The following is a 12,663-nucleotide window of genomic DNA, read 5'->3' on the forward strand; positions in this document are numbered from 1 at the left end:
CGACCTGTATTTCCACTGTGGAATTTTTTTTTTTTTTTTTGGTCTGTTAAATTACATAAGTTAGGTTGTCTGACCAACCATTGCAGCGGTTGAAAACACTTCCAGCTCTCAGCGAAGCCGGCCCTTGCAGTGTTCCCTACATCCAGCCCAAGGACTCAGGGGGCCACCAGTCCTTCCCAAGAGCTGACTGCACACATTCTTGCCAGATGCCTGATGGATTTTGTGCTTGTCAGTGTTACTGGCTCTATGCTCCTTCTGTGCTTTTCCTGAAAAGGGCTTGGGTGGCATGTGTTTTGACTTTCCCTCACCAGGAAATAGAAAAAAATAAACGGGTTACAGAAGCACGCTTGTTTTCCACAACCAGAAAGTACAGCCTTGCCAACGACACCAAGGGTTTGTTCTCCACGCGAGGGGGAGTCTTGGGTCTTCACCCCGTCCCGGGATTCCGGTGTCCGTGTCTTCATCGTGTGCGTACCAGCACCTGGGATTTGCATGTGTATCTTTTCCCAGCTTATTTATGTTCAGGGTGTAATAGTCAGATCTGAGAATGATGTGGCTGTCAACCTTTCATTTATTAGCTACAGATAGGTATAAGGTTGCAGATTTGTGGGAGCCTGCATTTCGCACTTAATGACTGTAGTCTGGGTCTTTTATTTCGAGATGATGTGCGAGGTGATGCCAACCATCAGTGAAGCAGAAGGCCCCCCGGGAGGAGGCGGGAGCCATGGGTCCGGCTCCCCTTCACAGCCAGACGCGGATTCACATTTCGAACAGCTGATGGTCTCCATGCTGGAGGAGAGGGACCGTCTTCTTGACACACTGAGAGAGACTCAAGAAACGCTGGCATTAACCCAGGGGAAATTACACGAGGTTGGTCACGAAAGAGATTCCTTGCAGAGGCAGCTCAATACGGCACTTCCACAGGTATGGATGCTTTTCACCTGCAGTTTTACAGACTTTTCCCCACTAACTGTTTTTCTATACTCGTATTTTCTATGATGTTGATATTTTTAGAGGAGTATTTTGTGTGGTCGTTTGTGAAATGGTTCTGGTATTTGTACGTCATGTAAATGTGAAGTTCCTGAGGATTAAGCTTCTCGGAGAACAAACTGTGGCCCTCTAGAGTCATGTGAAAACACCTTGTAACTCTCCCTCCTTTCTCCGGGCCAGCTGCTTGGACCTGGGGTGGTGCTCCAAAGTGTTTGAGAAAGGGCCGTGAAGCAGCTGAGCTACGTGGTGCCTTTCGATCTGTTGTCTTAAGACATTTCTTGCTAAACGTGAATTTCTCATGGATTGCATCATGTATTTCCAGTTTCCTAATGAAATTTAATGAACAGATAGGATTGATTTCACAGGAAAAATATTTTCACAGCCCATTTTTAACAGAACACCTGTGTTTTATACGTCACATTTCTTTTAGGGAATAGAAGACTGGAGATGGAATCCTTTGAAACTTTTCTCCTTGGCAGATGAGAATTATAAGGTTTAGAATTGCACTGAGGTTGTTAATCTAACATTTGGACCAATGTTTCAAAGCCTTTTCTTATGGAGCGGAGTGAGGATTTAATGATAGGTGAAGGGAGAAAGTATGAGCTGGAATGTAAAGGAAATGGCACAGAGCATAGTGGGAGATGTGAAGGTTACTTGGGTGTTTATGAGCTGTCTAGGTGCCATTTTACTTATTCATAATAGGTGCCTTTATGATGCTTTCAGGTAGATGAAAAAGCATACGTTTATACTCTCATGACAGGTCTGCAGTGGTAAATTAGGAAATGAATAATTACTAGCCTTAATGCGTTTCTTGGCTTTAGTCTGTTCTCCTGAAAGATTGATAAGCCAAACATTTGGAGTTCCTTTTTAGCAATGATAATTGGATATTAGTGCTATAACGTTCCCCTTTTTTGGATTAGAGAATCACTAAGATTTTTCTCATCTGATCTAAATTACCAAGTTTGTTTAGATCACATTTTCTTACCAGAAGCTTAAAATGATTGGCCAGATTATATTTTACGTGTTTAAAAATCTTTTTGGTGTACGGGTTTTATTTTTTTGTAATTGTATTTGTTTTAATGTAATTCAAGGACAACATACTGAAGTGTATGTCAAATGCGCATTTGATAAGGTAGCTTTTTGCAAGAAGGAGCACGAGGACATGCCAGGAAAGGGACAGGAGTTTTGTGTAGCAGTCTCGTCAGTGGATGTTGTCACACCAGCGGGGTGAGACAGTTGCTCAATGATCTGTTTCTAGCTGCTGCTCAGTGTGGTAACCTGGCAATGCCTCATCGAGTCGAGAGCATGATGATGTCACCCGTTCACCTCACCGCCTGAATACCTGAGTCCAAGATTTCAGTAGCATGGGAACATTAAGAAATCTGGTTTTGGACCCTTCCCTTTCTGGGCGTTTGTCTCGTCTGCTGGCTGATAGTGTAACCCGATAGGCGTGTGAGTAAAGTAAGTGTTTTTGCACCCCCCCCACCCCTGGCGCATTATGTGGGCAAGTAATAACACACTTTCAGAGATTTAGAAAAATTCACAAATCACAAGTGTACGTCTCAGTGGAGTTTTCACAAAGTGAACACACACTCATAACCAACACCTAGATCAGGAAAGAGAACGTCACTGAGCGTCCCAGGAGCCGCTGTGCCCACTCCCAGGCATCATCTCCCAGAGCTGAGCGAGGCCTGGCCTTCGCCATCGATGACTGTGGCAGCTCTCGACCTCATTGAGGGAAGTACAGCGACACGTGCATTGGGTTTCTGGGTTCTCTCGTGCAGTGTCATGGCTGCGAGGTCCGCGCTGCGTGAAGCTCGTTCGCCCTGCTCTGTGTGTAACGCAGTGTGAACGCACGTGCCGGAGTTCTTTCTCTGCTGCTGGCGGTGTCTGGGTTGTTCCTGGGTTTTACAGATGACGCCCTGGTATCTTTGCTCGCGTTGCGTGTTTGTCTTTGGTGCAGGTGGCATACGGTTCTTTGGGGTGTGCTGCGTGGCAGGGTGCACATGGGGTCGGCCTTAGCAGACACTGCCCGAAGCGGCAGTGGTGACCGTTTGTGCCGCCGCCATCAGGGTGTGAGCAGTCAGTTGGCCTCTGACCCCGGCTCTGTCGCTGCTCTATTGACGCTGTGTGGTGGTGTTGAGTGGAGGGACGCCCCCTGACGACTGGCCCGCCTGCAGAGCCGGAGGTGCCCTGGTGTGTTTGTTGGCCATTTGGATCTCTTCTCTCATGAGGTGATTGTCTTTTGCCCATTTTTTTTGATCGGGTTCCTTGTTTTGCTTCTTACTGATTTGAAAGCATTCTTCTGTATTGAGTACATACATGTAGGACAGATTTCTTTTTCTTGCGTGCGTGTGCCTTTGCACTCTTTCACTGGTGCTGTGATAAACATAATTTTAAATTTTAATATAGCCCCATTAATACTGTCCGTTCACTGAAAGATAGCATGGAGTGCATGAAGACTCTGTCCTGTAAAAGCTTTATTGTTTTATCTGTTACATTTAGGTCTATAGATCTGAATCCGTCTGAAATTGATTTTTGCTTATGGTGTGAGATAGGGGCCAAGATTCCCATTTTTTTCCCTTAAATGTGTGGATATCCATGTGACCCCCCGTAATTTATTAAAAAGGGCGTCCTTTCCCCGGTGCCCTGCAGTGTTGTCTCTGTCATGAATCAGGAGGCCGTAACCGGACGGCTCTCTCTGGACTCCCCTCTGCCCCTCTGGTGTTGCTGTTACCTTCGCACAGACGCCACGGGGCCTGCGGTGCTGTAGATTTAGTCGTTCTTGATGTCTGGTAATTTAAATCCTCCCGCTTTGCTGCTATTCATGATTACCTGGCTTATCTCGATCTTTTATATTTTCAGGTAAATTTTAGGATCTGCTGGGATTTTAATTGAGATTGTGTTTAATCTGTAGACCACTGTGTGGAGAAATGACGCCTTTTTAGTATTGGCCTTATAATTCATGAACGCAATATAGCTTTCCATTTATTTAGATCTTCTTTAATTTGTCTTAATATTTTGTAGTTTTCCGTATATACGTCTTACAAGCATTGAACTTTTTCATAGATATTTGTTAATTATTGATTCCATTAAAAATTATATTTTTATATAGGTAAATTATGTAATGTTATATCAGTAGTACATAGAGATGGAATTGATTTTTGTGTATTCACTTGCTAACTCTGTTTATTTCTAATAATTCTTGTATTTTCTATGTGTACAATTATGTCCGCAGGTAAGTTTCTTTCATTTTCTTCTTCACCAGTGCTATAGCCATGTTTTCCCCTTGCCTCATTGTACTGGCAGGACCTCCAGTGCAGCGTCGCACAGAGGTGGTGAGAACAGCGCCCTTCGTTGTTCCCAATGTCAGAAGAACTTTCAGTATTTCACCACTACATGTGATCTTTGATGTACCTTTTTTGTAGATATTCTAATCAAAATATGACCATCTCGATTCTTAGTTTGCTCAGTTTTTTAAAGTCAAATTAATATTCACTTTAAAAAGTTTTTAATATTTTCAATTACAGTTAACATTCAGTTTTATGTTAGTTTTAGGTGTACAACATAGTTATTAGATGAAAGTCTGGTACCCGCCTGGCAACATTCGTCGTTGTCACGGCATTACTGACTGCGTTCCCTCGGCCGACTTCACATCCCCGTGGCTGTTTTAACTGCCCGTTTGTTGTAGTTGTTGTTTTTAGTTTGTGCTTCTTAATCTCTCACCTTTTTTCACCCATCCTCCAACCCTCTCCCATCTGGTAACCATCAGTTTGTTCTCTGTATGTATAAACTTTTCTTAAATGTGTTTCTGCATTTTCAAAGACAATCAAGTGGTTTTTCTTTATTTGTGGTGATTTAACTTCTTTTTTAAATTTGCTTTTTAGAATATGCCAATTGGATCTCAGTGTATTCATCTTTCACTGTATCTTGGGAGGTTAATATTTTTGGGATTCTCGCACCTGTGTTACGAGAGAGATTGGTCTGTAATTTTATTTTCTTGTATTGTCCTTGTCAGGTTTGGTATCAGGGTTCTGCTGGTCTCATAAAATAAAGTGGGAAGTGTTCCTTGTTTTTTTCCCAGAAGAGTTCCTCTGAGTCTGGGCTTCTCTTAGATTTTTGGAAGAATTGCTTGGCACAGCCAGCTGATACAGGGTTTTCTTAGTGAGAGGCTTTAATTTCAGATTCATTTTTTTAATGTGGAAATAGAATTTTTCTGATTTTCTATTTTTTCCTCCCTAGGAATTTGTTAAAGCAACCCAGACTTTCCAGTTAATATGTGTAAGGTGGTTCACTATAGTCTTATTATTTGCAAAAGCTGTTGTAATATCCCCTTGAAATTTTTTTTATATTGGTAATTTGGGCTTCATCTTTTTTTCTTATCATTTTTGCTAGGGGGTTATCAATTTTATTAGTCTTTTCGAAGAATCAACTTTTGGAATTCTTCATTTTTTTTCCTATTTAAAATTTTGTAATTTTTGCTCTTATTTCTTGCATCTGTTTTGTGTTTTGTTTGCTCTTCTTTTTTCTAGTTTCTTGCTAAATTGATTTTTAGATAGATGCTTAATTGATTTTTAGCCTTTTTTCTTTTCCAATACATGTGTTGAAGGCTATAAGTTTTCCTCCAAGCACCCCTTTAGTGGTATCCCACAAGTTTGAATAAGCCAAATTTTTCTTCTTTTAGGTAAAAATATTTAAAGTTTCATCATGGTATTTTTTTATTCATAAAGTTTTTAAAAAGTATGTCACTTCTCGACATTTGGGGGGATCTTCTAGTTATCTTTGCTGATTTCTAGCTTAATTTCATGCAGATACCTTGGTCTTTTTGGGCTGCTATAACGAAATGCCATAGACTAGCTGTCTTTTAAATGACAGAAACTTATTTCTCATCGTTCTGGAGGCTGGGAAGTCCAAGGTCAAGGTGCCAGCAGATATGTCAGATGAGGGCCCGTCTCCTGGTTCGCAGACGGCCAGCTCCTCACCCTCGGCCTGGCGGCGAGGGTGGAGCTATCTCCACTCGCCACCTGCTCACCTCCCAAGGTCCCTGCCTTCTGGGGGACGGTGAGTTTTGGGAGGACAGACCGTCAGTCTGCCGCAGTCCCCACACACACTCTGCATTATTTCAGTCCTTGGAGATGCGTCGAGCCTTCCTAGTGACCCAGCATGTGTTTGTTCTGTGAAATCTTCCGTGGGCCCTTGAAAATCACGTCATTGAAACATCCAGCTCTTAATCATGAGTAATTTCCAGGCGCAGTTAGAGCGTACTTTCTTCTTTTCTCATTTTGCTTATCTATGTTTTCTAATTTTTCACGTTGACTTTTCCCCATTTTTTGAAATAAGTCAGTGAAACAAAAAAGAAAGTGCCATCGCTGGGAATGCAGTGTTCTGTCTTCCATCAGTCAGGTCCGGTTCGTTTGAAATCAAGAAATGAGATTTTTAAACAACATCTGACTCAGAGAACTCCAGTATATAAAACCAAAAAAAGAAAATCTGTTCAGGTTGAGTTGTGGGCGGGACCCCACATTTTGCCCATGTCTCTCCCTGAGACAGGAGTATAAGTAGGACTCGGAACAGCCTAGGGAATAAGGTCCTAAAGTCATGACCTGCTGATAAGTCTGCTGGTGTCGGTGTGTCGAAGGGCCCCGTGGAGACGGAGGTGGAGCCCATAGCAGCATAGAGTGTGCTGGGCGGACGGGGGTGGGGGGGCGGGGGGCCGGGAGCAGGGCAGGGAGGCTGCAGCCGGAGACGCTCTGCCGCCAGCCTCGGGCACCGCGGGCCAGGGCCTGCACCACTCCGCCCGTGTCCCCTCATGCTTCGGCGAGGTCCCGCCAGGCACCTGCTGAGCCTCAACGGGTGCGTGAATGAGGGCGTCTTTGCCTGCTGTAGGATGAGGGAAGTCAGCTACCCGTCCCCTCACTGAGGGCGGCTTCTAGTGGCGCCTGGGGCTCATGGCGCCTGGACTGCTCTTGCAGTCGGGGCCCTTCTCAGGACACCCTGCTGCTTCTGTTTCCATGGGTGTAGGGGACAGGTAAACACGCCCTTGGGGGCCAGTAAACACGCCCTTTCAGAGCAGGCTGGCGCGTTGGCACCCTCTTCTTACACACTCAACTTGCGTCTCTCTGAGCGAGCCCGCCTTGTCTTCCTGTCATCTGCAGGGCAGAGCCTTCCCTCCGGTGAAGTCCTCTGGGACTGGGACTGGCTCTGGGTTCCAGGCTCCTGCGAGACCGAGGCGGTGGCAGACAGGTCCCTGTCCTCGAAGAGCCGACATGCGCGACGTGCCGCTTCTCAGCCGGAGGCAGGAGCAGGCTGGGCGGGGGCCGCAGCGTCGCTGGGACCCAGGAAGGGCCTTTTGGAGGCACCACTCTGAGCTGAGGTCAGGGCTGGGAGGAGGCAGCTGAGAGCCTCCCCGGAGGTGACGGAGAACTTGGCCTTGGTCCAGGCTGAGGCAGTGAGGCCGTGGGTCCTGGGGCGCCGCAGAGAGGGACCAGGTGAGGCGTCCTGGCCCGCAGGGTGAGAGGCCAGATGCCGTCCAGCCTGGGGAGGAGTTGGGTTTTTTGTTTTGTCCAAGCGCCGTTGTCGAGGGCCCAGCGCCATCGTGGCCTCCTTGGAGGGACTGACGAGATTTGGGTGAATTTTAAGAAGAACGTGCTGCTGCCGGGGTCCTGGAGAGCAGGTTGTGGGCGGAGGCTATAAAGTTAGCGCTTTCGGTGAAGATTAAAAACCCCTTGACGTCACGCACTCACGCACGCCGTAAAGCACGGAGCAGTACACGTTTCTCCATCACGCGCAGAGAACGGCACGTTTTGCCGCAGGGTGCGTGATGTGTGCGTGGGCGCTTCGATGTGTCCAGATGTCCGGGGGGCCCGCGAGTGGCGGGCACCGTGCCAGCTGCTGGGCCTCACTCTGCAGCGAGGGGTCCGCCGCCCGCACGCTGCCGTTCTGCAGGGGAGCACGAGGCTGGAAGGCCGGGTGGCTCGGTCTGAGCAGGTCACGTTCACGGACCGCGCAGCTGTGGAAGCGATGGCCGCGTGCGTGCGTGTGTAGGCAGGAGTGGGTGTTCTTCCCCGCTGGGGCGGGCTGCCCGCCGAGCCCTTCGCGCTCCCTGCTCGGCCTCACGGCGCCTTGCCTGAGCGCCGTGTTGTGCCCCTCCGTGGACCTTGGGCTCCTAAATGCAGCGCCCATGGGCGGCTCCTGTCCCCTCCTCCGTCCCTTGCGTTGTACGCGGTTTGGTTTTTGGCCTGGCGGGGGGTCAGAAGCCGGGGACGGCCTTGCCTCATTGCCGCGCGTCCCACACCCTGCTGGTCTCCGGGTCCTGTGGAGAGGGCCTTTCCTGTCGCCCGGGCCGCCGCTAAGGGCCACTGGCGAGAGCGGGACCCATTGATCCCATGGGCCTGTGCCCTCCCCGCCACCCCCGGTGAGTGCGCCGCCCTCGGAGAAGGCCACTCTGGCTCCCGCTGCCTGCTGCGCCCTGGGGCCGGGGCGGAGGAGGGATCCGGATCCGGCCCTGGCGCCGGAGAGCCGGCTCTGGCCCGCGGGTGGCCCGCGTGTGACGGGCCGGGAGTCGCTGCTCCTCTCGGCCCTGCTCAGGAACCGGTTCTGTCTGGAGGACATTTTGCGCATGGCGACATTCACCGTAGCGGCTTGCCACAGTCACACTTTCTGTTGGTTAGAAAGTCAGAGGAGTGGCGCGTGCCAGTGGGCGCCATCGCGGAGTGTCAGTGACGTGCAGTCTGTGTTCCGCGGCTTCGCCCTCTCACGTTCGCCCCCAGCCGGCCTCACGTCCCCGGTCTTTGGCACCGCTCCGGGAGGGACGCTGTTCCCAGGGGTCCCCTCCTTGCGGTGGAGGGCGGGGCCACCGAGCCAAGGCGGTGATGGGAGCCCTCTCCGGCGCGGCGCTCTCGGTGGAGCCCGGGCCCCTGCCGTCCCGGTCGCCAGGGCGCTCCCTCGTCGTGTAGGCGTCCGTCCGTGCGCCTGCCCGAGTCAGCGCTGGCACGGGAGGGTGCACAGAGGTGACTTTTCCCACTTTCGGCCCTCCCTTATGTGTCAGCCGGTGCGCCTGTGTGGGGAGTCCCTCTTCGTCCTCTCCCTCACCCCGATGGACACTGGGGTGTGTGCGCACTCAGCGCATCACGGTGAACGAGCACCGCTATTCCTCGGAGGCTCCCGTGTCCCCCTCAGACTGGCTCCTGTGTCCTCCGGCCAAGGCCCTGGTAGTCTCTGAATGCACCATTGTTTTCCTGCCCAAAACCTTGTCTCAGGCCCACTTTCTGTTTTTCCTGCCTGGGATCCAAAATCACCCCTCCGCGAGCCCCGGGTTCTGTTGGTGGGGTGCCCTTTAGAAGTCAGTGTCGGGGGCTGGGTGTGTGCGGGGTCCCAGCGGCTGGCGTCTTAGGTCTTTTCAGGGGACAGAGCTAGACACAGATGTTCATAATAAGAAAAACCTGGATCTCATATTGGCATTTCCTTTATAAATTAAAACTCAGCTTTACCCCTTATTTTGTATTTGAATTTCTCAACTTACACTAACAATTTTTATTTCTAACGATACTAGCATTATTTTCTTTATCCTATGACATACGTAAAGTCATTTCAGATTTTTAGTACCATATTGTTATCATCATCCTGAGCAAAGTTTTAGAATTTTTCTGTGATTTTTTTTTGGGGTCTTCAAATACATGTGTCTTAAGACTATATGCAAGTTGACCCTTGAACAATGCAGATTCAAATTGCATGGGTTCACTTATACACAGATGTTTTTTACTAAATATATACATAAATGTATTTTTTATGATCTAAACATTTTCTCCAGCTTACTTTATTGTTATACAAAATATGTGGTGATCTCCTGTTTGTGTTATTGGTAGGTTTTCCAGTCAACAGTAGGCTATTAGTACTTACGTTTCGGGGGAGTCAGAAGTCACACACAGATTTTCGACTACGTGTGAGGCGGGGCGGGGTCAGTGCTCCTAAATCCCCTCCGTCGTTCAAGGGTTAAGTATGGCTAGATTTTTTAAAAATTAAATTTATTGAAGCGACATTGGTTAATAAAATCGTGTAGGTTTTAAGTATGTACATCCGTAACATGTCATAGGTACGTTGTACATGTGTTCACCACCTGTAGTTAAATTCCCTTCCGTCACCTCGTACTTGACCCTCTTTACTCTGTATACCTCCCCCGTTCCCTAGGTAAACGTTGCTCTGTTGTCCACATAAGGCAAAGTCACATACCCGCGTAAAACTTGGTATACAATTAGGGTCAGTCATTTTTGTTTATTCTTAATTTTAGGGTTTATATTTTTTTGGAATTAATTTTTTTCAAATACATAAAACATTTATATGGTTAAAAAATCAAAACTATAGAGCAAGGCATCCTCAAGAGTCTCGTTCCTCCTGTCCCTGCCCACCCCACCCCCCCCCCCCGTGGGTGGGGTGGTCACGTGTCCCATTGTGAGATAGTCCTGGTTTTTGCGCGTTGTCCTGAAGCAATTAGTAATCGTGCCCCCTTTTACTCTCAGAAACTAAGCACAGTCAAGGCTTTGTTAGCCTTGCTAATGCTAATTTAGGGATGTGGACAAAATGTTTCCACTTTGTAGGTTTTTCCTCTGTCACTGGAAGTAGGCTCTTGGCTGAAATCAGCAGACTTGGATTGCGGTTCCCTTGGCAGGGAAGGTCTGCCTGTGGAGTTCTTACTCCTGGCTCAGAGTCTCATTCTTATTCCGAGGAGGAAATTTCATTTTGCTCTGAAAATAAATCTGGGAGCTTGGAGCATATCTTGCATTTCCAAGTTTTTCTGCTTTGCAAATGGACTAATTATCCCTGCTGCCTATGTAGTTTGAAATCTTTGCCAATAGTAATACAAAAATTGATTTCATGTAGCGACATTCTGAAATTGTCGAATCGTGTAAGTAAAGGTGAAAGTTCTACTTGGGACTAATCGACAATTCTGAGCCATTGATCTCTTAAAATGTTAGGGTGCTGTTAAGAAAGGAAGGCACACTCTTCCACCCTAAAGAGGATCCATGGGGAAGCCGCGAGTGACAGACAGGTATGGTCATGGCGTCCTGGCCCCCGACATGGAGGCGGACGTGGCGCTGCTTTGAGTAGTCTGAGATCGTATTTGTTTTTATGCCAAGCAAACTCTAAAGGGCTTCGTTTGTGGCTCAGTGTGAAGCACAGTCGATGCGGAGGGCGAGAGAAACTGTGGGACGTGCCGTTCTGCGGCCCCGCTCCCGCCGCCGGCACAGGCACAGAAGGGAGCCGGCCAGGCGGCTGGCGTCTCAGCCTTTGTGCCTCTCGATGGCAGTTTGCAAAAAAGAACAAGGGCCTCTGCCTCCTCGAGCAAACAGGTTGACTGCAAGGAACAGTTTAGACGCAGGCACACTGGTGTGCGCCTCGAAGCTCATGCTCCGCGTGTCAGCCTTCAGTGGGCTCGCTCCCCTGTGGGCTCCCCTCCCCAGGTGTCCCTGGATCATGGCCGGTAAGTTTTCGAGGAGCACAGGCCCTTCTGGCGGCCGGCGGGACTTGGAGCCCACCTGTCCCCTCAGCTCTGAGCCGTCGGCGCTCTCGTCAGCCAGCTGGGGACGGTCACTGCAGGATGCGTTTTCTTCAGCACCTTTGCATTGTGCATCCGCCGGGTGTCAGGCATGACCAGAGGTTGGGTAGGCGGATGCCGGATGTCGGGGGTTCAATGAGATGATGGCCAGCAGTTACCGCCTCTGCCTCTTGTGTGCGTTAACTCACAGAAGCCCCAGGACGCCCCTGTGGAGCACAGTCCATGCTGTGAACCGCCCCCGAAGGCCGGGTGCTGTCGTGAGCTCGGCATGCAGGTGAGGACATCGAGGCGCAGAGAGGTTGGGTGCCACCCGGAGTCCCGTAGCTTCTGAGCAGTGGCGGCCGTGTTTGACCGGGTGGTCTGGCCCCACACCTGTTCCCCAGGGGCGGAGGGGCACAGCACTTTGCCCTGAGAGGGCCCCAGGGGGTGGTCCTGGAAATGCAGATTCGGGGTTCTTGGGCAGAGGCCCTTTGTCCCGCCCAGCACCCCTTGGCCCCTCCGTGCGTGCTCTGCCTTTGAGTGGCTGCTTTTTTGCGTCAGGGCAGCTGGACTTGGCCTTCTGTCAGCGGCACGGGAGTCTGCGCGGCCCCCACAGTGTGTCCCCAGAGTGCCCGCCTGCTGCTCCGTGCCGCTCTGTACCTGCCGCTTGCTCAGCGCCGCGCCTGGCACACAGCTCAGGTCGTCACCACGGTGGCGTCTCTGATGCCGGGAGCGTGTGAAAGTTACCTGTTCCTAGGTGTCCCGTCTGACTCTGCGTCCAGCCCTCCCTTCAGCTCTTCCACTTGATTTAATCGAGGTTGTTTAGAGTTTTGTTTCTTCCTTTCTTTGCTGCTTTGTCCAGAAACTTTCCCCCCCAGGATATAACAAGCGGGTTTAAGTGTGCTTCAGAGCAAGTGTGTCACACTATTACCTTCTTTACCGTCGGTCAACTCTTGCCCTGTTGTAAAGTTAAAATTCACTAACCTGTGATGACATTTTTAAGATACCTGGACAGATCATCAGAACAGTAAATGAGGAAGAAGCCACGGCTTCAGAATTCAACAAGCCGCTTGGCAGTTTGCATGGCGCCGCGGGCCAGGCCGGTCCTCGGTCCCGCGCCTCTGACGCAGATGTGCACCGGG

General features: G+C 49.6%; 1 protein-coding gene across 10 annotated transcripts in view; it reads left to right on the forward strand.

Moving 5' to 3' along the window:
* Window positions 1–12,663, forward strand: part of PPFIA1 (PTPRF interacting protein alpha 1) — a 73,941-nt gene that overhangs the window by 765 nt on the left and 60,513 nt on the right. For all 10 annotated transcript variants that reach the window (XM_036220489.1, XM_036220493.1, XM_036220491.1 and 7 more), the window contains exon 2: window positions 661–924. In XM_036220489.1, coding sequence (XP_036076382.1) covers window positions 661–924 — 264 coding nt within the window. The remainder of the gene's footprint in view (window positions 1–660; window positions 925–12,663) is intronic.

Source organism: Rousettus aegyptiacus, unplaced genomic scaffold (assembly GCF_014176215.1).
Source record: "Rousettus aegyptiacus isolate mRouAeg1 unplaced genomic scaffold, mRouAeg1.p scaffold_m13_p_5, whole genome shotgun sequence".
NCBI classification, from domain to species: Eukaryota; Metazoa; Chordata; class Mammalia; order Chiroptera; family Pteropodidae; genus Rousettus; species Rousettus aegyptiacus.